The sequence below is a fragment of the Callorhinus ursinus genome, unplaced genomic scaffold (assembly GCF_003265705.2).
Source record: "Callorhinus ursinus isolate GAN/ISIS: 27379988/994484 unplaced genomic scaffold, GSC_fseal_2.0 scaffold94, whole genome shotgun sequence".
Lineage (NCBI taxonomy): Eukaryota > Metazoa > Chordata > Mammalia > Carnivora > Otariidae > Callorhinus > Callorhinus ursinus.
Genome location: NW_027397156.1, coordinates 1,862,638 through 1,887,546, shown reverse-complemented (window position 1 = coordinate 1,887,546; position 24,909 = coordinate 1,862,638). Strand labels below are relative to the sequence as shown.

Below are 24,909 nucleotides of genomic sequence, written 5' to 3'. Positions count from 1 at the left end.
TATGTGGGACTCGATCCCGGGACTCCAGGATCATGACCTGAGCCGAAGGCAGTCGCTTAACCAACTGAGCCACCCAGGCGCCCCTAAATCATATTTTTTGAATAAAGAGTGATTTAGTGGTCAAGATTCAAAAGATACAAGGTATCTCTTTTCCATCTAGTTCCCTCCCTGGAGATAACTGATGCTTTCAGTTTCTTGTATGTTTTTCTAAAGGTATTTTATGTGCATACAAATTATATGTATATCTATCCATATATGTGCACATGTGCATGTGCTCACATACACGCACAAACACCTTTTTCCCTTTTCCTTTTTTTTTTTTTTTTTGAGAGAGAGTACACGAGCACAAAGGGGGGCAGGGGGAAGAGGGAGAGAGAGAGAAAATCCTAAGCAGGCCTAGCATGGAGCCCGACGTGGGGCTCGATCTCACAACCCTGAGATTTTGACCTGAGCCGAAATCAAGAGTTAGTTGCTTGGGTGCTTAACCAACTGAGCCACCCAGGCGCCCCTCCCTTTTTCTTTTAAACATAAAGTGGTTTGTTAGGCATAATGTTCTGTACCTTGCTTTTGTCCACTTAATAAATCTTAGAGATTTAGGGGTGTCTCTGTGGCTTAGTTGGTTAAGCATCTGACTCTTGATGTTGCCTCAGGTCATGATCTCAGGGTTGTGGGATCGAGCCCCCCCTCCCCCCACCAGGCTCTGAGCTCAGTAGGGGGTCGGTTGGGTTTCTCTCTCCCTCCCTCTCTGCCCCTGTTCCCCCCTCTGCTCACACTCTCTTTCAATAAATAAAATCTTTTAAAAATAAATAAGGGGTGCTTGGGTGGCTCATGTGGTTAGGCGTCTGCCTTTGGCTTATGTCATGATCCCAGGGTCCTGGGATCAAGCCCCTCATTGGGCTGTCTGCTCAGTGGGGAGTCTGCTTCTCCCTCTCCCTCTCCCCTCTCCCCTTCTGCCACTACCCTCTGCTTCTGCTCTCTCTCTCTCTCAAGTAAATAAAATCTTTCAATCAATCAATCAATCAATCTTGGAGATTTAGTCCAAATTGGTACATAAAGACCTCCCCTCTTTTTTTTTTCTTTTAAAGATTTTATTTATTTATTTGAGAGAATGAGATAGAGCATGAGAGAGGGGAGGGTCAGAGGGAGAAGAAGACTCACTGCTGAGCAGGGAGCCCGATGCGGGACTCGATCCCAGGACTCCAGGATCATGACCTGAGCTGAAGGCAGTCGCTTAACCAACTGAGGTCTTGGTTAAGACCTCCCCCCCTTTTTTTTAATTTTTAAAAAAGATTTTATTTACTTTTTTAATCTTATTTATTTGACAGAGAGAGACACAGTGAGAGAGGGAACACAAGCAGGGGGAGTGGGAGAGGGAGAAGCAGACTTCCCGCTGAGCAGGGAGCCCGATGCGGGGCTCAACCCCAGGACTCTGGCATCATGACCTGAGCCGAAGGCAGATGCTTAATGACTGAGCCACCCAGGTGCCCCCAAAAAGATTTTATTTTTAAAAAAATTTTATTTGAGAGAGAGAGCGAGTGAGAGGGTGAGAGAGAGAAAGAGCACAAGCGGGGGGGAGCTTCGGAGGGAGAAGGAGAAGCAGACTCCCTGCTGAGCAGGGAGCCCGATGGGGGGCTCGATCCCAGGACCCTGAGATCATGACCTGAGCTGAAGGCAGATGCCTAACAGACAGAGCCACCCAGACGCCCCCTAAAGATTTTATTTTATTTATTTATTTATTTTTTTAAAGATTTTATTTATTTATTTGAGAGAGAGAGAATGAGAGATAGAGAGCACGAGAGGAGGGAGGGTCAGAGGGAGAAGCAGACTCCCCGCTGAGCAGGGAGCCCGACGCGGGACTCGATCCCAGGACCCTGGGATCATGACCTGAGCCGAAGGCAGTCGCCTAGCCGACTGAGCCACCCAGGCACCCAAGATTTTATTTTTTTAAGTAATCTCTACACCCACTGTGGGGCTCAAACTTACAACCTCGAGATCAGGAGTTGCCTGCTCTGTTGACTGAGCCAGCCCAGGTTCCCCTTTCCTTTTTTCTTGCTGCATTATATATCCTTGTTTGGAAGTACTGTAACTTATTTATTTTTTAAGATTGAGGTATAATTGACAAACAACATTAATGTTAGGTGTACAACAAATTGATTCAATATTTGTATATTTTGTGAAATCACCATGATAAGTCTGGTCAACAGCTGTCACCATACATACTAAATACAATTTTTTTCTTGTGATGAGAACTTTTAAGATCTACTTTGAGGGCACCTGGGTGGCTCAATCGGTTAAGCGTCTGCCTTTGGCTCAGGTCATGATCTTGGTCCTGGGATCAAGTCCCACATCGGGCTCCCTGCTCAGTGGGGAGCCTCCTTCTCTCTCTGCTCATGTGCGTGCGTTCTCTCTCTCTCGCTCTCTCTCTCAAACAAATAAAAAAAAAAAAATCTACTTTGAGTAACTTTCCAGTATGTAATACAGTGTTATTAACTGGTCACCAAGCTGTGTATTGCATCCCCAGGACTTGTTTATAACTGGAAGTTTGTACCTTTTGACCCTCTTCACCCATTTTGCCCACTTCCCACTCCCAGGAATTTGTTCGGTTAGTTCCATAATGATGGACATTTATTTATTTATTTACTTATTTATTTATTTTTAAAGATTTTATTTATTTATTTGACAGAGAGAGAGACAGCGAGGGAGGGAACGCAAGCAGGGGGAGTGGGAGAGGGAGAAGCAGGCTTCCCATGGAGCAGGGAGCCCGATGCGGGGCTCAATCCCAGGACCCTGGGGTCACGACCTGAGCCGAAGGCAAACGCTTAACGACTGAGCCACCCAGCGCCCCAATGATGGACATTTAAGTTGTTTCTGTTATGCTGTTAGTAGTGGCTTAGTTCTAATGTGAGGGATTTGGAATCAATTACTGGTCCTGAAGTATATGAAAAAAATGTAAGAATTTCAGAGGAGCATAAACATTACTGGGACATAGGAGGATGTATATGTATAATTTGTTCGGGTTTTTTGTTTTTTTTGCACATAGTTGGCAAACTTTTATGAAGTAGTGAACAGAAGAGCTTATGGCCCTTCTACTTTATGTCTTAAGAAATCTTTTGCAGCATTTCAGAAGCCCTTCCGTTCTGCCTTGCTATCCAACCTCTCTTTTCTACATTTTGCTGTCTCCCAACGGTGTAGGTGTCAAAGGGGTTAGAAGAAAGCATACTGTCTTTTCGTTCTTCTGTGATAACAGCGTCATCCCATGTTTTTCTTTAGTTATGTTGACTGCTAATCTATATGTAATTATGAGGAGCCATGTCCTGTGCATTAAATTTCTTCTTAAGTTCTTAGGTCCAAGCAGGCACACTGAGTATTTCAGAGTCCAGTCCTGAAAAGGAGCTAGCAGCATGGGAACTGTGAGGACCAGGGGTAGCTGGCGGTGCTGACTTCAGCGCCTCTGAGTCCTGGCCCTCCCTCTGTCCCAGGAGGAAGAGGAGGTAGAACGAGAAATCATAAAACAGGAAGAAAGTGTGGATCCTGACTACTGGGAGAAATTGCTGCGGCACCATTATGAGCAGCAGCAAGAAGATCTAGCCCGAAATCTGGGCAAAGGAAAAAGAATCCGTAAACAGGTCAACTACAATGATGGCTCCCAGGAGGACCGAGGTGTGTGTGGCCGGCCCCGCCCCCCACCCATGGGCCGTTCCACTAGAGCAGTGGGCCCCGCTCATCTGCCCTCTCTCCCTCCAGATTGGCAGGACGACCAGTCCGACAACCAGTCCGATTATTCAGTGGCCTCAGAGGAAGGTGATGAAGACTTTGATGAACGGTCAGAAGGTGAGAGCTTTGCCTTTCTGCTAGCTTTTTAAACATCACTTTGATTAACACCCCTACCAGTGTCACTCATGCATTCTTCTCTTCTTACAGCTCCCCGCAGGCCCAGTCGTAAGGGCCTGCGGAACGATAAAGATAAGCCATTGCCTCCTCTGTTGGCCCGTGTGGGTGGGAATATTGAAGTAAGTGTCATCTAAGTCTAAGGAGGGGGTGGTGAGTGCTAGATTTTTGGTCTTTGATGGAGTAAGGCCTGCTCTCTCTCACCTGTGCTCCTTCGTTCTCTAGGTACTTGGCTTTAATGCTCGTCAGCGAAAAGCCTTTCTTAATGCAATTATGCGATATGGGATGCCACCTCAGGATGCTTTCACCACCCAGTGGCTTGTGAGAGATCTGCGAGGCAAATCAGAGAAAGAGTTCAAGTAAGTTGAGAGCTGGAATGACTGATGGAGAGCAAGAGCTTTTATTTTTACTTTTTATTTTTTTGAGATTTTATTTATTTGAGAGAGAGAGACAGAGATAACGACAGAGATAGCTAGAGAGAGCAAGGAGCCTGATGCGGGGCTCAGCGAGGCTCGATCCCAGGACCCCGGGATCATGACCTGAACTGAACGCAGACGCTTAACCAACTGAGCCACCCAGGCGCCCCAAGCAAGAGCTTTTGATCTGTGGTCATTCCACGGTACTAGTCCAGGCTGTGCAGAGATTGGCAGTTTCTCTGTTGAAGCTGGCAGGTGTAGCTGTTAGTAATGGGGTTCTTTGTGTTCCTAGCTTCCCTGGAGGAGAACCTAGGGCGTGGTGTGGGGTCTGGAGAACTGGCCTTCAGTGTGATGGCAGGCTTTCTGTCAAGATGGAGCCAGAGTTATTGTCTACAATAAGTGGGAAAGATCTCATCTAGGAGTTGGCCTTATTGCTGTTTAACTCACTTCTCACTTCTTTACTACAGGGCTTATGTATCTCTTTTCATGCGACATTTATGTGAGCCAGGAGCAGATGGGGCTGAGACTTTTGCTGATGGTGTCCCCCGAGAAGGCCTGTCTCGCCAGCATGTCCTTACTAGGATTGGTGTCATGTCCTTGATTCGAAAGAAGGTGAGCCCCTCTGCATTGTTCAGAGTTTCTAGGGGAAACTAGAGGGCTAACAGGAAAGGAGCCTAGGCTGGAATTGGATCTTTACTTTCTTGTCCCATTGCTACAGGTTCAGGAGTTTGAACATGTCAATGGGCGCTGGAGCATGCCTGAACTTGCTGAAGTAGAAGAAAACAAGAAAATGTCTCAGCCAGGCTCACCTTCCCCAAAGACTCCTACACCCTCCACTCCAGGGGACACACAACCCAATACCCCTGCACCTGCTCCACCTGCTGGTGAGTCTGCCTGTACTGTCCTTTTCTGTCCTTGCCAGTGCTTTTTCTGCTCTCTTGTGCTCAGCTCTGACAGGGGAGTCTGGCAGGACACACAGCAATCTCCCTCTCAGTTTAGGAGAGCCGTCCTAAGAATAGGGCTGGCTCTTAAAGGCACGAGAGGACAATTGAAGATGAGACCAGCTGAGAAGGTGTGACCTTCTCTCTGATGTAGAACCTTCTTCCTAATTAATTGACTTCTATTGGTCTGCAGAGGATGGGATAAAAATAGAAGAGAATAGCCTTAAAGAGGAAGAGAGTGCAGAAGGAGAGAAGGAGGTTAAATCTGCAGCCCCAGAGGCCACTGTTGAGGTAAGAGCTAGGGGGTGACTGGATGCCATATCGAGGATAAACAGATAAGCCCACTCATCCTTTCGGTTGCTGGTCCATCTGCCTCAGCTTCTGTATTTTTTCCTTTGAAGTGTACACAACCCCCTGCCCCTGCCTCAGAGGACGAAAAAGTCCTTGTTGAACCTCCTGAGGGAGAGGAGAAAGTGGAAAAGGCAGAGGTGAAGGAGAGAACGGAGGAACCGATGGAGACAGAGCCCAAAGGTATCCACATTTTGAAGTTATTACATCCAGATCCCTGTGAAGCTTTTGGACTTCTAGCTGGGCTAAGGACATATCAGGAGGAAGTGACACACTGGAGAATCCTCCACCCTTGATTTTAAATTGAGGGTTTTTAACCCCTTAAGACATCTTTTATGACATTAATCATTGATGTAGGGTTAAGACTGTTCCAGTTGGCTACGGTGTGGGACAGAGGAGAACATCCTTTTTTTTTTTCTTTTTAAAAGATTTTATTTTTTTTTTATTTTTTAAAGATTTTATTTATTTATTTGAGAGAGAGAGAATGAGAGATAGAGAGCACGAGAGGGAAGAGGGTCAGAGGGAGAAGCAGACTCCCCGCTGAGCAGGGAGCCCGATGTGGGACTCGATCCCGGGACTCCAGGATCATGACCTGAGCCGAAGGCAGCCGCCTAACCAACTGAGCCACCCAGGCGCCCCTAAAAGATTTTATTTTTAAGTAACCTCTGTACCCATCGTGGGGCTCGAACTCACAACGCCAAGATCAAGAGTTGCATGCTTTGTACCGACTGAGCCAGCTAGGCACCCCAGAACCTTCTTCTTTATACACTCTCAATGCCATCTCTTCCCCCCCAGGTGTTGCTGACGTGGAGAAGGTAGAGGAGAAGTCAGCAGTAGATCTGACCCCCATTGTGGTAGAGGACAAAGGTGAGTGTTTGGAGAAAGCTGCTTGTGATTGTAAAGGACTCTCAAACTACATGCAAGGGCTTTATCTCTGGGACACCCTGCTGGCTTCTCCCCATCCACACCTGGATAGTTATTTTATCCCAAGCTTAAAGACTCCATCTGTCCCTACATATGATTGTCATGGGCCAGTGGCACCTTTTTCCAGGTTTGAGAAATACCTATGTGGAGAAAGGGTGGAGGTGGCTGGATACTTAGAGCATAGAATGCTGTGGGTAAGGGCCAGGTGCTATGCTTCTGCCCGGAGCTGACTTTTTTTTTTTTCCTGCATATCCTATAGAAGAGAAGAAAGAAGAAGAAGAGAAAAAGGAGGTGATGCTTCAGAATGGAGAGACCCCCAAGGACCTGAATGATGAGAAGCAGAAAAAAAATATTAAACAGCGTTTCATGTTCAACATCGCAGATGGTGGTTTTACTGGTATGACAATGAGGGACCAACTGGGGTTTAGAAGGATCTGAAGTGAAATTAGGGTTCTAGTCAAAAGCAAGGGTAGAAAGACTTCACCTCTACCAGATGAGGGACTGCCAAGTTGATCGCACCTTCCCCAGTACACCAGAGGTGTACTGCTAAGATGGCATCTGTGGGGGCAGGAATAAATAGCTTTTTGCATTCTCACAGATATTTGCCTTTCTTTTTCTCCTCAACCTTCCCCAAATTCCTCTTCAGAGTTGCACTCCCTTTGGCAGAATGAGGAGCGGGCAGCCACTGTCACCAAGAAGACTTATGAGATCTGGCATCGGCGGCATGACTACTGGCTGCTGGCTGGCATCATAAAGTATCCTTTGCCTGAGTCTAGGCTGAGATTCTCGGTGAAGGGTTCTAAAGGTCCCACTGTGTGAGGTTCCCACTTTTCCTAGTTTTGTTTTTCCTGAACAGTTTTCTAATAGCCATGGCTATGCCCGGTGGCAGGACATCCAGAATGACCCACGCTATGCCATCCTCAATGAACCTTTCAAGGGTGAAATGAATCGTGGCAATTTCTTAGAGATCAAGAATAAATTTCTAGCCCGAAGGTTCAAGGTGAGCAGGATGGGGAGGAATATGGTGTTGAAGTGACAGTCTTTGAAATGCAGAAAGGACTAGAGAGGAGGGAGTCTGGTCGTGCAGATGTACTGTCTAGTATATTCTCCAGTGTACTTGACTTAACTCTTTGTATTCTGTGAAGGGCTGTGCTCCCAACTATCTTAAATACTAGAAATCAAGACTTAACAGGGGCACCTGGCTGGCTCAGTCTGGAGAGCATGTGACCCTTGATCTTAGGGTTGTGAGTTTGAGCCCCGTGTTGGGTGTAGAGATTATGTAAAATAAATTAAAAAAAAAAGTAAAAAAGAAATCAAGACATACAGAGTTGAAAATTAACCAGCTCTTTAAGGGTGGAAGATGACCATGCCTGATAAATGACAACAGATGAAGGGGTACCTGGCTGGCTCAGTAAAGCATGTGACTCTTGATCTCAGGGTTGTGAGTTCGAGCCCCACATTGGGCATGGAGCCTACTTAAAAATAAGTAAATGAAAACTAATAAATGACACAGACATGCAGTGTATGTGTCGGGACCACTGTAGGTTAGAGTATTCAGGAAAGACACAGAGGTGGGATTAAATTGGACTTCTGAAGAGGGAGGGCTATCAGTGGGTTTGAGAGCCCCTGTGTGGATAGGGGGTAGGGGTGGTTGCAAAGAGGAGATGCAAAGGTAGAGCTTCATTCTCCGAATCACTAGGGTTAGTAAACCCAGGACTGAGGGGAGTCTCAGTCTGGAACTCAGCAAATATATGTTGAGGGCAACTGTGGGCAGACCATCAAAATGGGATACCACAAAGACAAGACATGTGAGTTTTAAACTGAGTATCATTGGGGGGATAAGAAATGTACACTAGTGAACCTTTGAACGTCATGTGCCAAGCAACGAGGAGCACAAAGATAAGGCGTGGTGCCTGTTCTCAAGGAGCTTTTGATTTAAGGTAGAGGCAAATGTGTGATCAAAAGAATGCCACTCTGTGTATTGGGAGAGATCCATACGGAAGTTCTCCGGGGGAATTTGGGGAGCCTGGAGAGAGCTCCCAGATGGCTTCATGGAGAAGATGGTATTGGAATGAAGTTTTAATTAATGTCCTAGAGATAGCTGGATAGAAGCAGAAGGTTGTTTGAACCAACGGGATTAAGGAGGGCAAAGGCCTAGGGGCAGCAGAGCTTATGGTGTTTGGAGGCAGCAGGTAGCCCAGTTGGGCTGTAGAAAACATTTGTGTTGGGTGATGGTGGGAGGTAGATTAGAGAGTGAGGTAAGGGCTAGAGGTTAATAGGTGGGTTTTTGGCACCAGATAAGAGTTTGGACTTTACCGTATAGTTAATGGGCAGCCATTCAAGGTTCATGAAGAGTTTTAATACGACAAGAGAAATGGAAACCAAACACTCACAAGATTATAGAACTGTCCAGTGGTCAGGAGGTAGGAAGGGCTGGGCTGTGATGCTGGTTGTAGAAAATGAAAAGGATAAGGTAGAGGAGGCAAGAGACCAAATAATTGATAGGATTTACTGCTTTATTGTAGAGCCAGCAAATTTGTTCTATTAAAGGGCCTGATAATGACTATTTCAGGCCCTGTGGGACACACATGTTGCAAATACTCTGTCATAGGGTGCAAGCAGCCACAGGTTCTAAACGAAGTATGAGTGTGTTCCAATAAAACTTTATTTGTTGACAGGAAAATTTGAACATCATATATTTTTTATAAAGTGTCACAAACTATTTTGATTTTTTTCCCAACCATTTAAAAATGTAAAAATACCATTCTTAGCTCTTGGGCCATACAAAAACAGACAGTGGGCCAGATTTGGCCCATAAGCCATAGTTTGCTGACTCTTGACTCAATGGATTTAAGATACAAAACTAAGTTTTGAGCCTGAGTCACTGAGAAAAATTATTGACAGATCAGGGAAGTGAGGAGAGGGAGCAGTTTGTAGAAGGAGTAAGTTCAAGTTTAGAAAAGTCCTAACTAATATCCTTCCACTACCTACCCCCTCAAACCATAAACAAGTGGGATCAAAGAGTGATCAACCACACATGAGGGGGATCAGAACACTCAGTGCTTGAAATGCAGGTTCGAAAAGCATCAGATCCCTTTGCACAGAGGGGCTGGCTGAACCTGGGAGAGGAGAAATCACTTAAGGGAGTTCTTTAAAAGAACAGCAGCAAGCCAAGGGCCGATGATCCTGGAGAAAGCTCATAGTTTGGGACAGGAGGAGGCAGTTGGTGAAGGAGACAGGGTATGTAGATCGAAAGTAGATGCTTGGTCAGTCTGGGGATAAATTACTCTGCTCGATGGAGCATGTCTTGTGGAAGAAACAACAGCCCATTATTCTCATACTGTCCTATTTCCTGACCCCTAATGGCTTTATTGTCTTTAAGAACCAGTGGATGGATACTTGAGCAAATTAAGTCTTATAACTTCTGAATCAACATTCTGTCTCTTGGAATATATTGCAAAGAACCTTTTACGTAGCTCCGTCAGGTGACTTGTGTAAGTGTTCATTGCAGTATGATTTTGGGGGGTGGGGCCCGGAGGTAACCTAGCTGTTCACCTGGGACATTGACTGGGAGTGTGGATAGGTAAAATGTGGATTCACATCATGGAGCATTTTAAGCAACAGTTAGAAGGAACGAAATAGATGTGTTAGAACAACATAAATTGAACGTTTTGAAAAGATCTGAAGTGGAGAAAGGGATAAAAGCCTTTTTATGTGTACAGAACAACATTCTGTAAATTAGAAAAGTGCACATGAAACAAAACTCAGTCTTCAAGAACAGCTGCATGAAGCCACGCAGTAAGTATAGTAGAAACATTGCCTGTTGGGGACGGAAAGGAACGGGAGTGAGATACGGAGACAAAAGAAACAATAAATACTTTTAAAAAGTAAAACAACTTAAATAATACGATGTGGTAGGTATATCCATAGGACGGACTACCACGCAACCATTAAGAATCATCTTTTATGAAGGGCAGTTATAATAAAGGAAGGTTTTTGTCATGGAACTTTGAGTGAAAACACAACAGGTATATAGAGTGACCTCAGTTACTTAAGAAATATAGATGTAAGGAAAAACCTCAACATGTTAACAGTATCTCTGAGAGGTGCAATTACTTGTGATATTAATTTTTTACACGATCTATTTTCTAGACTGAATTTTTAATCATTTTTGTATAAGCGAATCCATAAAGGGCAAAGAGTTTTAAAAACATGAACTTCTAAATGGAAGTAAACAAAGTAACACGATGTTGAAGGGCTTGGGTGTGGGGGAGTCATCAGTAAGGTTCTTTATCGATTGGGAGAGACCCATCAGAAATAAGCAAAGCTGATGTCCGTGCAGCTCCTCTCTCCTCTTTGTCCTTCTCTAGCTCTTAGAACAAGCCCTGGTGATTGAGGAACAGCTGCGCCGGGCAGCTTACCTGAACATGTCAGAGGACCCCTCTCACCCTTCCATGGCCCTAAACACGCGCTTTGCTGAGGTGGAGTGTTTGGCGGAGAGTCACCAGCACCTGTCCAAGGAGTCAATGGCCGGAAACAAGCCAGCCAATGCGGTCCTGCACAAAGGTAGCCAGTGGCTCCCCTGCCTCCTGCTGACTCAGCCTTTTTCCGCTACACCCCCTCCCTCCCCAAACACACGGTTACTGCTGGTTTCTAGACCTTTTTCAGAGCCCCTCTGTCTGGGCACTTAGGATGTGCTGGGGATCTTTGCCTTCTTCCTCGGAAAGCTAATACCTTAACAGGCAGTCGAGGACAGTAGTTCTTTGCCTCTTTTAACTCAATATATTCAGGTTCTTGGAGGTGGAAAGGAAAGCAGAATAATACAGTGTTATCTGGGATATTGCAGAGGTAACCTCTGGTAACTTAAGATCCCGTCAAATTCTAGACCCCTTTCAACATTTCTAATTAAAATGAAAACATGATGAGGGGGGTGGAGGGTGAAATGAGGAAAAGGAGCCTGGTTCAAAGGAAGGAGAAGACAGTTCCGAAAGCCAAGAGGGTGAGAAAAGGAAACAGAAATCTTCTCTCAGGGAGTGGAGAAAATAGACAGTACGGAGCAAGGTACAGTGAGGGTTAGGGGATGTAAAAACAGATAGCATCATGGACAGTTGGAACTGCAATATGAGGAATAGGAACGAGTGTGGCCGAGGTGGGTCAGGCGACTCAGTGACTAAAACAATACTCAGCACTCCAGCACATCACTCGCTTGGTCACTGAGAATAAACGAGGGGCCGGGTTCACCGAGGTAAGAAGGATCTCAGTCTTGACCACCACAGCTCACCGCCTGTTTTTTCCCTCTGTGCAGTTCTGAAACAGCTAGAAGAACTGCTGAGTGACATGAAAGCCGACGTGACCCGACTCCCAGCCACTATTGCCCGGATTCCCCCGGTTGCTGTGAGGCTACAGATGTCAGAGCGCAACATTCTCAGCCGCCTGGCAAACCGAGCACCTGAACCTACTCCACAGCAGGTAGACCCTTTTTTTCCGGCCAGCTTTTTCAGAAGAGCCATTCTGGAACTCATAACTTTGCTGTCTGCCCTGAGTTTCATATACTGGGCAGGTGGGGCTCTTACCCGGGAGTTCCCTTGGGATTGGGTAGTTTCCCGTGGTTTGGGATTCTGACTCCCTTGGCTCTCTTTTCCTCCAGGTAGCCCAGCAGCAGTGAAGACCCGGATCGATGATACCACCTCCACCGCTGAGCAGTGACCTTCCTCACTTTCCCTTGCCCAGCTTCTCCCCTGGGGGCCTGAGAGACCCTCTCTCTCCTTCCTTCTGCCCCATCTTCCGTGTTGTAAAGGAACAGCCCCCCCGTGTACTGGGGAAGGGGAGGGAGCGAGGGGCAGTGGTGCCCTTCCTGCTGGAGAGACATGCAGCAGTAGCGCCGGCGCCATCTGCAGGGAGCTGGCGGGCTGGCCTTCTTCTGGGCCCTGGCTTCTCCCCACTGTAACGCCTGTTACACACAAACTGTTGTGGGTTCCCGCCAGGCTTGAAGAAAATGATCTGAACTTCTTCCTCCTTTTGGTTTTATTTTGTTGGTTTATTTTGTGTTTTCTTTTCTCCTTTTTTGGGGTATTCAGAGTGGGCCGGGCCCCTGGGCGAGACACAGCTACCTCTGTTGGCATCTTTTTAATACCAGGAACCCAGCGGCTCCAGCCACTGAGCAGCTAGAATGAAATAAAGTGGAAAAAAAAAAAAAAAAGGAAAAGAACCAAAAGCATAAAAAACCACAGCAAATTTCTTGATGAAAATTGAAAATAAAAGTTTCCTTGTATTTTAGTGCTCTGGTTCAGTGTGGGTGTAGGTGCAGGTGGATGAGTGTGTACGGACAGCAGCTCTGGCAAATGTGTTACCTGAAAACGAAGGGGGTTAACTTGTGTGCCGGTATCCTACAGAGGAGCCATGTTATGTGTGCACGTGCCTTCTGTGCTTGGGACCAAGGATGACCACCCCCTGGAAAATGAGGGGCTCCAAAACTACACCTGGGTTCATACTCTGTACCACTGTTTAATGGCTTTGTGATCTGAGGAAGTTAACTTGACTGTAGATTTCTCATAAAGATACCTTCCTCATAGGGTTGGGAAGATATGACTAGTAAAGTGCTTGGAAAAGTTTTTAACAGCTACTAAGCACCAACCTTAGTGTTTATTTGAAGGAAGGCTGAAGTTTTTTAACTTGTGTGAAATTAGGACACAGGAGGTCTTCCTCCGGCCTCTACGCATGTGAAGCCAGGCAGAGACCTTACCTGACGGGCTGAGCAGGGGTCGGTAGGGTCGAAGAAGCGGGTTTCCTAATGAAAGGATTGGGAGGAGGTGGATGGCATGGGATTCCATGATCTTGAGACTAGATGGAGGGTGGAGAGTGCCAGAAGGAGGACCGCGGGTCTTAGGTACCAGTTTATCCCACTTAAGTCTGCAGTGAGGCAAGAAGCCAAACGCTTTGCGGGAAGGGCGGGGAAGTTGAAAACGGTTCAGTCCTGACTGCTCTCTCCGCCCTCGGGGAGTGAGTGGAGCGGTCCGCCGTCGAATTTCCTCCGGCGCCCCCGCCGCCAGTCCTGCGCGCGTTCCCGCCGAGCGTCCGTTCCGGCTTTGCGGCCGATTAGAAGCGACCGGAAGAGGCGGGGCCGCGAGGCGAGCGCGCCTCTGTGCGCCTGCGTGGAACGTTACCTTGGAGTGTGGCGTCCGAACCATAGCCTCGGTGTGCACGTGGAGTGCCGCGCCGCTTACCGAGGGGGTCTCTCGTGCCTGGACCCTTTTTCAGGTGAGCCGAGGCCTCGGGTGGGTGTGGAAGAAGTCGGGGAAGGTTGACTGCACCGATGCAGACTGGGGCGTTGGGAGGGGGACGCAGTACAAATGGCGTGGGATCCAAGGGCCGGGTCGAGCGTGGAATGGAGGTTTGGTCATGCTATGAGGGGCTTTGGGGGTTGCTGAGTCGAGGTTCGAGGCGGTCCTCTTTCCCACTCTAATACGCTAAGTCTGCGGTCTTCGTTGCCCTTTCCAACACGCGCGACTCCACCCTCTCCCATTTTTCTTTTCTCCAGTGCTATGGGGCGCAAGTTGGACCCTACGAAGAAGGAGAAGCGCGGGCCAGGCCGTAAGGCCCGGAAACAGAAGGGTGCTGAGACCGAACTCGCAAGGTTCTTGCCTGCAGGTAAGGGTTAGGCGTGTCCTCCCCCTCAGTTATCCAGGTTTTACACCATTCTTAAACCTGTATCACATGCTCCTCCGTTTTTAGTCTCTCTATTCACTCTCTTTTGGAGCGGAATTTTCTTTGGATGAGTTATCAGATTTATACGTTTGAGGAGAAACCAGAATATATTGTATGAGTCATTAGAAAGTAAGTGTGAATGGGGGCGCCTCGGTGGCTCAGTCTGTTAAGCATCCCACTTTTGATTTCATCTCAGGTCAACCTGAGCTGAAGGCAGACGCTTAACCGACTGAGCCACCCAGGGGCCCAAGTTTAAAAAGATTTTAATCTGGGTTTTGGAAAATGGTTGACATTTTAGTAAGTGGAATTTGGGAAGGGAACAGACCAGTCACCATCATCTACATTGTGGAGGAGGTGGGCATGGGAAGGCACAGATCTGATTCCCACATGGTTAATAGTCTACTGCATGGAAGGCTGGGTGGGAGAGAAGAGTGGACAGGTAGTTTGTGTTGGGCATTAGTTAAAAGATGCAGGTTTTTTAGGTATTAGAAAGTGCTTGCTAGGCACTAGGTACCTGGTGGTTCAGTGGGTGAAGCGTCGGACTCCTGATGTCTACTCGAGTCATGATCTCGGTCATGATTGTGGGATCAAGCCCAGCATGGGGCTCTGCACTCATCGGGGAGTCTGCTTTGAGGATTCTTTCTCTCCCTCTGCCCCTCCTCCTTGTGTGCGCCCGCGCTCTTTCTCTCTCTCTTGAATAAGTCTTTTAAAAAAAGTGTTAGGCATTATACTGAATCCTTTGGACACATTATGTTACCTCATTTTCTTAGTGCTCTGTGAGAGAGACATTGTAAAGGAGATGAATGCTGAGAGGTTAAGCAACTTGGCCATGTAAGTGACAGGGCTGAGATTTAATAAGCCTTTTATTTCTTGGAGAATGTATGGAAAACCGCAGTTACAAAGGTAGAATCTGTGGTTGGTTACTGATTAAATTGAGAGTAAAGGAAAGCAGAAGAAAAGACAGTTTTGTTTGTTACATAAATCCATTTATTACAGACTAGCAGTGTTTGCAGTGGTGGAGCTTCTGCTGGTCTTTCAATTCCTTCAGTCTGCAGAAGTGGTGGTGTAGGTCCAGGCACTGCTGGCTACTGTTTTTATACACAGTGCCAGATTCCTGTAGCTCAGTTGTTGACTTTTTTAAAGATTTTATGTATTTATTTTAGAGAGAGTGCGAGCAGGGGGAGGGGCAGAAGGAGAGGGACAGAGAGAATCCTCAAGCAGACTCCCTGCTGAGTGTGTGGAGTCCAGTGCATGACCCATGACCCAAGATCACTACCTGATCCAAAAGCAAGAGTCAGGTGCCCGACCGACTGAGCCAGCCACCCAGGCGCCCCACCATAGCTCAGTCTGCATTTTGGTTTTGCCACAGAAGGAGCAAGTGTATGTGGCATGCTGGCTTATTTCAGTTTTCTTCACTATTTTCCTGAGGGTGGGTTTAGCCATGTTGCCACAAACCAGGTCCAAAGCCAGAGAGAAAAGATGAATTTTGAATCTCTCTTGTTATCAGGATTGTGGTAATGCTATTTATTTAAATCAGAAGTCTGGAGGGAGGCCCCCAGTTTGGATTTGGTTGATGAACAACCACATAGAGATCATCTCCTTTACGTCTCTTATCCAGCTCCTCATAAAGCTCTGTGGAGCGAGTTACATTCTACCCCCTTTAATTAGTGTATTCTTTTCCTACTTTTATTTTCTCTTCTAATGTTCTTTTTCATTTTCCCTGTGACATACTGTTCTGTTTCTCTTTTTCTTTAATACAGCTGGTGATGAAAATTCTAAGAGGCTGTCTAGTCGTGCTCGAAAAAGGTGAGTGTCGATGTCCAGACTTAGGTAGATTAAATGGGTATTGCTCATCTTTAGTCACATAATCACATGTGCTCATACTGATGGGAAGGGCTGTTTGGGGACTGTCCCATTTTTGTGGCAGAGTCTTAGAGGTATGTTCCGTTTCCTCACTCCTTATATCTTTTCAGGGCAGCCAAGAGGAGGTTGGGTTCTGCTGAAGCCCTTGAGATGCAGAAGTTCCCTGGGGCCAAACCACTGCCTGGAAAGCTACCCAAAGGTCAGTGAATATAGGAGCTGTGTGCTACATGAAGAGTCCTCTGTGTCCTGGGTAGGGAAGGGCTTGCTGAGCATTCTGGAGTGAAAGAAACAGCCAGAGGACATTTTTAAGGGTAGAAAGCGCAGGCTCTGTCGGTGTGTGGCTACCATCAGTCCAGAATTCTTCAAACCCTTAGGAATCTCTGGAGGAGCTGTCCAGACCCCCGGAAGGATGGGAGCCCAGTCCTTATTTCATGCTGCTCAAGGCAAGAAGCGTCCAGCACCAGCCCATAGCAGTGAGGAGGAAGGGGAGGAGGAAGACTCTGAAGAGGATGGTGTGCTGAGCCAGGGAGACCTGTGGGGCTCCGAGGACAGTGATACCGACATGATAGATGACTATGGCGCTGACTCCGACTTGGAGGACGAGGATGAAGGTGAAGAGGTGAGGTTTAGCTCTCTGGGTGTTTAGGAAGGGATCCTTGCCTTTTAGTCTTTCCAAGTCCTTGAGACTAGCCCTCAGTGATAAGGATGAGCTGAGTAGAGAAAAGGGGTTTTAGTGTTCCATCACTGTTTTCCTGTCATCTGTGTTTGCTCAGTGCACACACAAGTGTAGAAAAGCTGTAGGGTAGAGCATTTTTTTTTTTAAAGATTTTATTTATTTGAGAGAGAGAGAGCATGAAAGGGAAGAGGGTCAGAGGGAGAAGCAGACTCCCCGCTGAGGAGGGAGCCCGATGCGGGACTCGATCCCGGGACTCCAGGATCATGCCGTGAACCGAAGGCAGTCGCTTAACCAACTGAGCCACCCAGGCGCCCAGGGTAGAGCATTTTGAAATTTGAGACTGCTCAGTGCTGGTGAGGATCTGGTCAGGTGGAGACTTGAGTGCCCTTGCTGAGGGGAATAGAAATGTGTACACATTTTTTTTCTTTTATAAAGCATTTGGTATCTGAGAACCTTAGAAGATTTCTTCCTTTTGACCTAGTAATTCTGTTTCAGAAGAGGATGCAGAATGTGGACAGAGATTTATTTACTGAGGTGTAAGAAGTTACGTAGGGGCACCCGGCTGGCTCAGTCGGTAGAGCATGTGACTCTTGATCTTGGGGTTGAAGTTTGAACCCCATGTTGGATATAGAGATTACTTTAAAAAAAGTTATTTATTTATATTAGTATACAGTTAATATATGAGTATGTTAGAAAAAATCACCTGGGTGGCTCAGTGGGTTATGCGTCTGCCTTTGGCTGGGCTCATGATCCCAGGGTGCTGGGATCGAGTCCGCATCGGGCTCTTTGCTCAGCTGGGAGCCTGCTTCTCCCTCTGCCTGCTGCTCCCTGTGCTTGGGTGCGTGTGCGCTCACACTCTCTCTCTGACAAATAAATCAATAAATAAAATATTAAAAAAAAAAAGCTCAGGCGATATGGGGTTGTATAGGATGAAAAGGAAGTTCCCATTTGCACCCTTTCTCCCAGTCTGCCCTTTTCTATACAGAGTTGCTATTATGAGATTTGCAGGCACCCTGTGGGCCATAATGCCCAAAACTTTGGAAACAGCCAAAATAACAAATATGCTTAAGTAAATTATAGTTCCTTTATACACTGAGTTAATATTTGGCCATTGTGTCTGTGAAAATGCTGGTGATCTGTGAATGAGAAAAGGCAGGAAACAAATTTGAAAACGCATCACAGTTTTAACTTTGTGAAAAATAGTATGTCTGGAAGAAATGTGTCAAAATGGATGTCCAGGGACAATTTTTGTCCCCTCTGTATACATATGGTATACGTATACACATGGGGGCATATTAATGTTCTGAATGTTTTTTAAATTAGATTAATTAGGAGCACCTGGGTGTCTCGGTTAACTATCTGCCTTCCACTCAGGTTGTGATCCTAGGGTCCTGTGATCAAACCCTGCATTTTCCTTCTCAGCAGGAGAGTCTACTTCTCCCTCCCCCTCCCTGCCTGTGCATACCTGCTCTTTCTCTGTTTCATTCCCAAATAAATAAAATACTCATTTGAGGGCGCCTGGGTGGCTTAGTTGGTTGGGCGACTGCTTTCGGCTCAGGTCATGATCCTGGAGTCTCAGGATCGAGTCCCGCATCGGGCTCCCTGCTCAGCGGGGAGTCTGCTTCTCCCTCTGACCCTTTGGCCTCTCATGTGCTCTCTTTCTCTTTCAGTCTTTCTCTCTCAAATAAATAAATAAATAAAATCTTTAAAAAAAAATACTCATTTGAGAGAGAGTGTGCGCGTGCGCACGAGCAGGGGGAGAGGTGGAGGGAGAGAAGCAGACTCCCCACTGAGCGCGGAGCCCGTTGCGGGGGCTCAGTCTCACAACCCTGAGATCGTGACCTGAGCCGAAATCAAGAGTCAGCTGCTCAAAGAACTGAGCCACCCAGGTGCCCCACGTTCTGAACTTTTAATCTGTTACTTAGTTTCAACAGTGGTCAGTATTTTGCCAATCTTACATTAGCTTCTTTAGGTTCCATACTTTCTTCTGAGAGTGTTTCGTTTGCCTTTAGGAAACAATAAAATTCCGAGATAAAATACTATCTGAGAGGGTGGAAGGGCAGGCTTTGCATTATTAGCCCCTTGTCTCTTTTTTCAGCTACTGCCCATTGAGAGGGCTGCTCGGAAGCAAAAGGCCCAGGAAGCTGTGGCTGGGTAAGTTTTTGAAACTCTTAGGGTGGGGACCAGGCAGCAGCTGGGATGAAGGAATTGAGGGAGGAGCCGGTGTCTGTTTTCATCTGTGAATCACTGTTTCTGAACCTGTTCCTAGGGGCCAGTGGAGTGAGGAGGAGACTGAGGAGGAGGAGGAAGAGGAGAAAGGGTCGTCTGAGTCAGGCCCCCAAAAGGATGATGAGACAGATGGGGGCTTACAGATCAATGTGGATGAGGAGGAGCCCTTTGTGCTGCCCCCTGCTGGGGAGATGGAGCAGGATATCCTTCCAGTGCCGGGTGGAGGAGTAGGGGGCAGGTGCTTGGGAGAGCGGATTTTCAGGCCCTGGGGCCTCCTGAAACAGTTCCTTAACACGTCCACATGCCCAGGCTCCAGACTTGCAACGAATTCACAAGCGCATCCAGGATATAGTGGGAGTGCTGCGTGATTTTGGGACTCAGCGGGAGGAAGGTCGGTCTCGTTCTGAGTATCTGTACCGGCTTCAGAAGGATCTGGCCACTTACTACTCCTATGGAGACTTCCTGCTTGGCAAGCTCATGGACCTCTTTCCTCTGTCTGAGGTACTGAATTGCTAATTTAATGCCACTTCTGCTTCTCTTTTCTCACCTTCTTTATTGGACGCTATATGAGGAAGGTGGTCAGCCTCCTTACTCTTTTGTCATCTGGCTGAGCTCCTTGGCCAGCCTGACTTGCTCCCTGCCATTTTGCTTTCCCAGCTAGTGGAGTTCTTAGAAGCTAATGAGGTGCCTCGACCCATCACCCTCAGGACCAATACCTTGAAAACCCGGCGCCGAGACCTTGCTCAGGTGAGGGGTGGATTTTGAGATTTATCTCAGGGATTCTAACCCCAGAGACACCCCTGTATCACTTTGATGCAGGGGATGAGGAGTAGGGCCTTAGTACCTAAGCATTTCTTGGTACAAGCATGATCCAGAGGCAAACCCAGGTAGGCCTAATGTCATGCTGGATTTATCTGACTGGCTTGGGGCCCAGGATGACCTCTCTGAAGTGGGAGACTTGTCCCTTCAGCCTCTGCTCCCTGTGACAGGGTTGAGACACTGCTTCAGGATAAAAGTTCTGCCTCAGAATGAAATGGGAGTTGTCTGCCTTTTAGATCATTGAGGAGCTGGTGAAACTGATTCCTGCCCCCAGAAAAAGACGTGATACACATGCACAAACAGTATTTTAAACTCATCGTTTCCAAGGGTTCAGGGACCCCATGTTAAGGACTGCTTGTTGTTCTGTGGTCAGTGGTGTGGCCCTACGTGTAGTCTTTCTCTGGGTGCGAAGGTAACCTACCTGATCCTGATCTTTCATGTGGTATAGCCAATGACATTACATTTTAGGATGGTAAGGGGCTGAGTCTATTGGAAAATCAGAGTTCAGTTCCGAGAAACAAAAGGATAGGAGCTGGCGGTCTGGCTCCACTGGGATAGAGTTCAGACCTTGAGTTAGAGCCTGAGGCTAAGGGAGAGGACATCAGAGGATGGTGTGGGAGAGGCTGAGGTCAAAGAGTCTGTGATGATTGTGTTGTAACTACAAGCTCTGGAAGTTGCCATGCCATGGGCCTCAGTACAACCACATTTTCGTATTTCCACCTGTTTTCTGGGTATAGTAGCCTACAAAGTTTTAAAATCTTTATCTTTCTTATCTTCAGGCGCTGATTAATCGTGGAGTTAACCTGGATCCCCTGGGCAAGTGGTCAAAGACTGGACTGGTGGTATATGATTCTTCTGTGCCCATTGGTAAGTGTTCCCTGCCCGATAGCCCCTTCTGCCCCTGCCGTTGTCCCAGCGTGTCAGACAGGTCCTCCTCCGCAGGTGCAACCCCCGAGTACCTGGCTGGGCACTATATGCTTCAGGGAGCCTCCAGTATGCTGCCGGTCATGGCCTTGGCACCCCAGGAGCACGAGCGGATCCTGGACATGTGTTGTGCCCCTGGAGGAAAGACTAGCTACATAGGTATGAGAAGGGCAGGCAGGAGGAGGAACCATTTGGCTCTCTGCTTCTGGAAGTAAATGGGGTCGCTGCCTCTCTAGTGCTCAAGAAAACAGTGCACAAGCAATTCACAGAGTGGGGAGGAGTATAGGCTCTGGAGTTGGCCTGGGTTCCAGCCCCATGTGCCACCAATTATCTGTATGGCCTCGGACAAGCCCCTGATCTTCTTCTTTTAAATGGGGTAGCAACTGTGCTTGGCTTGGCGGTTATATCGTACCTGGGTTGTTAGGGTTGAGATAAGCTTTTAGAAGTCCTTAGCAAAGTGTTTGGCACATAACTAGTCATAACCATTTTATTAAGTTGTTATGACTTAGAAGAAGTAAGTTAGTCTGTAGGACCAAAAAGGTGCTCAGTAACAAAACAAACCACACTGGCAGTCATGCTCCTCAGTGGGTGCGGGTTGACAGACCTGTACAGTAGACAGTGGGGAGGAGGCTTATTGGGAGTGAAGTCTCTTTGCAGTGGTGAGAATTCAGCTGTGGGTTCTTGGGCTGGAGGGTGGCTGGCAGGTGTGGGGGCAGAGGAACTGGCTGGTGAGCACTGTGCCTCTCTCTCTTCAGCCCAGCTGATGAAGAACACAGGTGTGATTCTTGCCAACGATGCCAATGCTGAGCGGCTCAAGAGTGTTGTGGGAAATCTGCACCGGTTGGGAGTCACCAACACCATCATCAGCCACTACGATGGGCGCCAGTTTCCCAAGGTGCGGCTCCCCTCTGTGCGTCTGTCTTGTGCGTCTTCCAATTCACTGTCCCCTTCCTGACCTCACAGGTTTAGACTTGCCCCTGGGAAATTAGTGGTGTGGTTCAGATTGCCAAAAATGCCTAATTAACCTTATACTCTTTTTTTCCCCAGGTGGTGGGGGGCTTTGACCGAGTACTTTTGGATGCTCCCTGTAGTGGCACTGGGGTCATCTCCAAAGACCCAGCTGTGAAGACTAACAAGGTGAGGAGTTGGGGGTGGGGCTAGGAGTGGGGCTCAGGACCAGCTGAGAGGTCTGGCTGGGCCTTACGGAGCTGGAATGGGAGGTGGAGGAGCATTCTGAGCAGTTAATAGCTCATCTCTTCTCCTGAGGCTGTCTTTTTGAAATTTTGACACCCTTGCATCCGTCTCTCCTTGGGACAGGATGAGAAGGACATCTTGCGCTGTGCTCACCTTCAGAAGGAGTTGCTTCTGAGTGCTATTGACTCTGTCAATGCCACGTCCAAGACAGGAGGCTACCTAGTCTACTGCACCTGTTCCATCATGGTGAGGCCTCTGTTGTGGCAGAGCTGAGGGGACAGGGCTAGGAGGTTGTTTGCCCCTTAGAGCTCCTTTCAGCTCCAGCTCTGCTTTTCCTTCTTTTTGTCTCCCCCACATGTCCAGGTGGAAGAGAATGAGTGGGTGGTAGACTATGCCCTGAAAAAGAGGAACGTGCGGTTGGTGCCCACAGGTCTAGACTTTGGCCAGGAGGGTTTTACTCGCTTTCGAGAAAGGCGCTTCCACCCTACCCTGCGTTCTACCCGCCGCTTCTACCCTCACACCCACAATATGGATGGTTTCTTTATTGCCAAGTTCAAGAAATTCTCTAATTCTCTCCCCCAATCCCAAACAGGTAAGCAGTCTGCTCTTTCTGCCCTTCATCACCACCTTTGCTCTTTTTTTACCTTTCAGGAGGCGTCTGACTGCAGGGAAGGAAGGGACTTCTGCTTTCCTTATCCTAGCCTTTGCATGCTTGGATGAGAAGCCTCTTTCATCCCACTTAGAATCGTTCCTGAGCCTGTACCCCATTTTAGTATATGGGAAAGCATTCGTACAGATGGGGACCTTTTTGCTTGATTCAGCCAAGTGGCTGCAGTCTTTAAGCACTAAATGCATTCCCAGTGCAGTTGTGGTTTCTTTTCCTTCTTGGCCAAGGGCTGCCTTCCTGGTAACGGACCTCTGCTGGTCCAGCATTGTCAGCATCAGGTTGGCACAAGACTCCTCGGAACCATCAGCAGTTCTCTGAGTCCATCACGCTAATTGCAGATCTTTTTCTCAGCCATCTTGAGTCTGGCCTGAATCTCCGGAAGGGTGGGGTTTTCTGGAACAGGCGTCGCAGTTCTGCATGCTGGGATAGAATCCTGGGTTTAGTTGGAAGAGGGAGAGGCGAGTTTCTCTGAATACAGACTGTGACTTACTGAGTTGATTTCTTTTTTTTTTTTTTTTTAAGTTTATTTATTTAAGGGGCGCCTGGGTGGCTCAGTCGTTAAGCGTCTGCCTTCGGCTCAGGTCCCGGGGTCCTGGGGTCGAGTCCCACAATGGGCTCCCTGCTCAGCGGGAAGCCTGCTTCTCCCTCTCCCACTCCTCCTGCTGTGTTCCCTCTCTCGCTGTGTCTCTGTCAAATAAAATCTAAAAAAAAAAAAAAAAAGTTAAAAGTAATTTCTGCCCAACATGGGGCTTGAATTCATGACCCTGAGATCAAGAGTTGCATGCTCTTCAGACTGAGCCAGTCAGGCACCCTGATTTCTTTTTTCTCTTTATAAATAATGTTCCTCACAGAAGTCACATCTGAATATTAAGAGAAACCTTAAGAACTGGCAAAATTTGCTGTAACTTTTTTCCACTCTACCTTTAAAAGTACGTATTTAATGTCATTTCTCATTTGTGCCTTACTGGCCTGTTTCTAGTTGCTGTGTGTGACTTCTTTTCTCGCATCTCATCAAAATCCACATTAAAAAAAAAAACAAAAAACTCTAATTTAAAAAGAAAGCCCAGTGCTTTAGGATTTTTCAGGATTCACCTCCTTAGAGTGTCATGTGACCTGCTGTCCTCAAGGGGGCACAGCTTCCTCTGAAAACTTTCTGCCCAAGGATCAATAATGGTTTCCCTCGCTCCCTCCCTCTCTCCTTCCCTCCTTTCCTTCCTTCCCCTCCCCTCTCTTTCTTTCTCTCTTTCATTCTTTACTTTTTTGGTCCCTTTCTCTTTAATACAAGGTTCAAATGTGACTTGAATAAAGGCCAAGTGATATGAAGTAATATGAATGTAGGTAGTCTGCTCTTAGGTACTACCCCAACTGTGTGGCACACTTGGCTGACAGTAGTCAGGCAGTTTCCCTATCTTGATACCGCTGCTTACTTTCTCCACTAAGATCAAGTCCCAGTGATGAGGCCCATTTTCTTAAGCCACATGTTTAATTTTAACCCAGGAAATTCTGCAGCATCCACCCCTACAAACCTAGACTTGCCTGAGGTGAAAGGTCAGGTGACCCCCAAGCCTGAGGGCAGCAGCCAGCCTGCCAAGAAGGCCAGAGTGGCTGTGAAAGCAAAGCAGCAGTTGGAGAAACGGCAACATCCCAAGAAGGCCTCTTTCCAGAAGCAGAATGGCATCTCCAAAGGGACAGACTCAGGATTGTCCCCTGTATCTTGTGACACAAAGTCCCAAGCTTCTTCCAAGGTCCAAGACAGCAGGCAGCCAGCTCGAGAAGCTGAAGTGATCAGGAGACCAAAGGCGGCTAAGAAACTAAAGCAAAAGTCAGCTACGCCACTGTCCTCCAAGAAAGTCGCCTTCCGGAAGCAGAATGGTCCTAAGGGCACGGACACAGAAGTGTCCGTTTCCAAGACCCAGGCCACTCTCAAGCCTGAGGACTGTGATCAGTCCCTTCAAAACGCCAAAGGGACTGAGAAGGTAAAGCAGCAGTTGCCAGAACAGCCTTCCAGGAGAGCTGCCTTCCAGAAACAGAATGGCACCCCCAAGGGACTGGAGACTTCCACCATGTCCTCCCGTGGTTCCAGCCGGCCCCCAGCAGCAAAGAGGAGAAAGTCTCAGTCTAGAGGCAGCAGCCATCCAGTGTTGTCTTAGATGAGTGGTTGAAACTAGACTGGGGTGGCTCATTGCTGTGGGCACTGGGTTGGAACTCTTACCTCTGTGAGGTTGGCATCCCCACTGTGTATATGAAAACTAATACACATTTTATAATCTCTGGCCACTGTGTTTTTTGAGGGACTGGGTACTGGCTTTGCTGCTT

At 47.5% G+C, this 24,909-nt stretch overlaps 2 protein-coding genes and 1 non-coding gene across 10 annotated transcripts in view; all 3 read left to right on the top strand.

Moving 5' to 3' along the window:
• Positions 1–12,793, top strand: part of CHD4 (chromodomain helicase DNA binding protein 4) — a 30,768-nt gene extending 17,975 nt beyond the window's left edge. For 3 of the 8 annotated variants that reach the window (XM_025851862.2, XM_025851864.2, XM_025851859.2), the window contains exons 26-40: positions 3,480–3,660; positions 3,745–3,831; positions 3,922–4,010; positions 4,114–4,247; positions 4,772–4,916; positions 5,023–5,188; positions 5,439–5,536; positions 5,647–5,776; positions 6,389–6,460; positions 6,777–6,914; positions 7,164–7,272; positions 7,385–7,517; positions 10,888–11,086; positions 11,823–11,986; positions 12,165–12,793. In XM_025851862.2, the coding sequence (XP_025707647.1) occupies positions 3,480–3,660; positions 3,745–3,831; positions 3,922–4,010; positions 4,114–4,247; positions 4,772–4,916; positions 5,023–5,188; positions 5,439–5,536; positions 5,647–5,776; positions 6,389–6,460; positions 6,777–6,914; positions 7,164–7,272; positions 7,385–7,517; positions 10,888–11,086; positions 11,823–11,986; positions 12,165–12,182 (1,863 nt within the window). In that variant the 3' untranslated portion in view covers positions 12,183–12,793. The other 5 variants (XM_025851863.2, XM_025851860.2, XM_025851861.2 and 2 more) reach the window with 4 other exon arrangements.
• On the top strand, positions 5,214–5,353 carry LOC112808750 (small Cajal body-specific RNA 11). Its single transcript, XR_003204423.1, has one exon.
• Positions 12,794–13,626: 833 nt separating the features above from the next.
• Positions 13,627–24,864, top strand: NOP2 (NOP2 nucleolar protein). Its single transcript, XM_073888766.1, has 16 exons — positions 13,627–13,774; positions 14,055–14,164; positions 15,982–16,027; positions 16,195–16,283; positions 16,459–16,703; positions 18,859–18,914; positions 19,030–19,192; positions 19,293–19,490; positions 19,647–19,736; positions 20,588–20,675; positions 20,751–20,891; positions 21,488–21,627; positions 21,780–21,869; positions 22,050–22,172; positions 22,290–22,518; positions 24,091–24,864. Exons 2-16 carry the CDS (start codon positions 14,059–14,061, stop codon positions 24,741–24,743), a joined length of 2,457 nt encoding a protein of 818 aa, XP_073744867.1. The 5' UTR covers positions 13,627–13,774; positions 14,055–14,058; the 3' UTR covers positions 24,744–24,864.
• Positions 24,865–24,909: the final 45 nt, after the last annotated feature.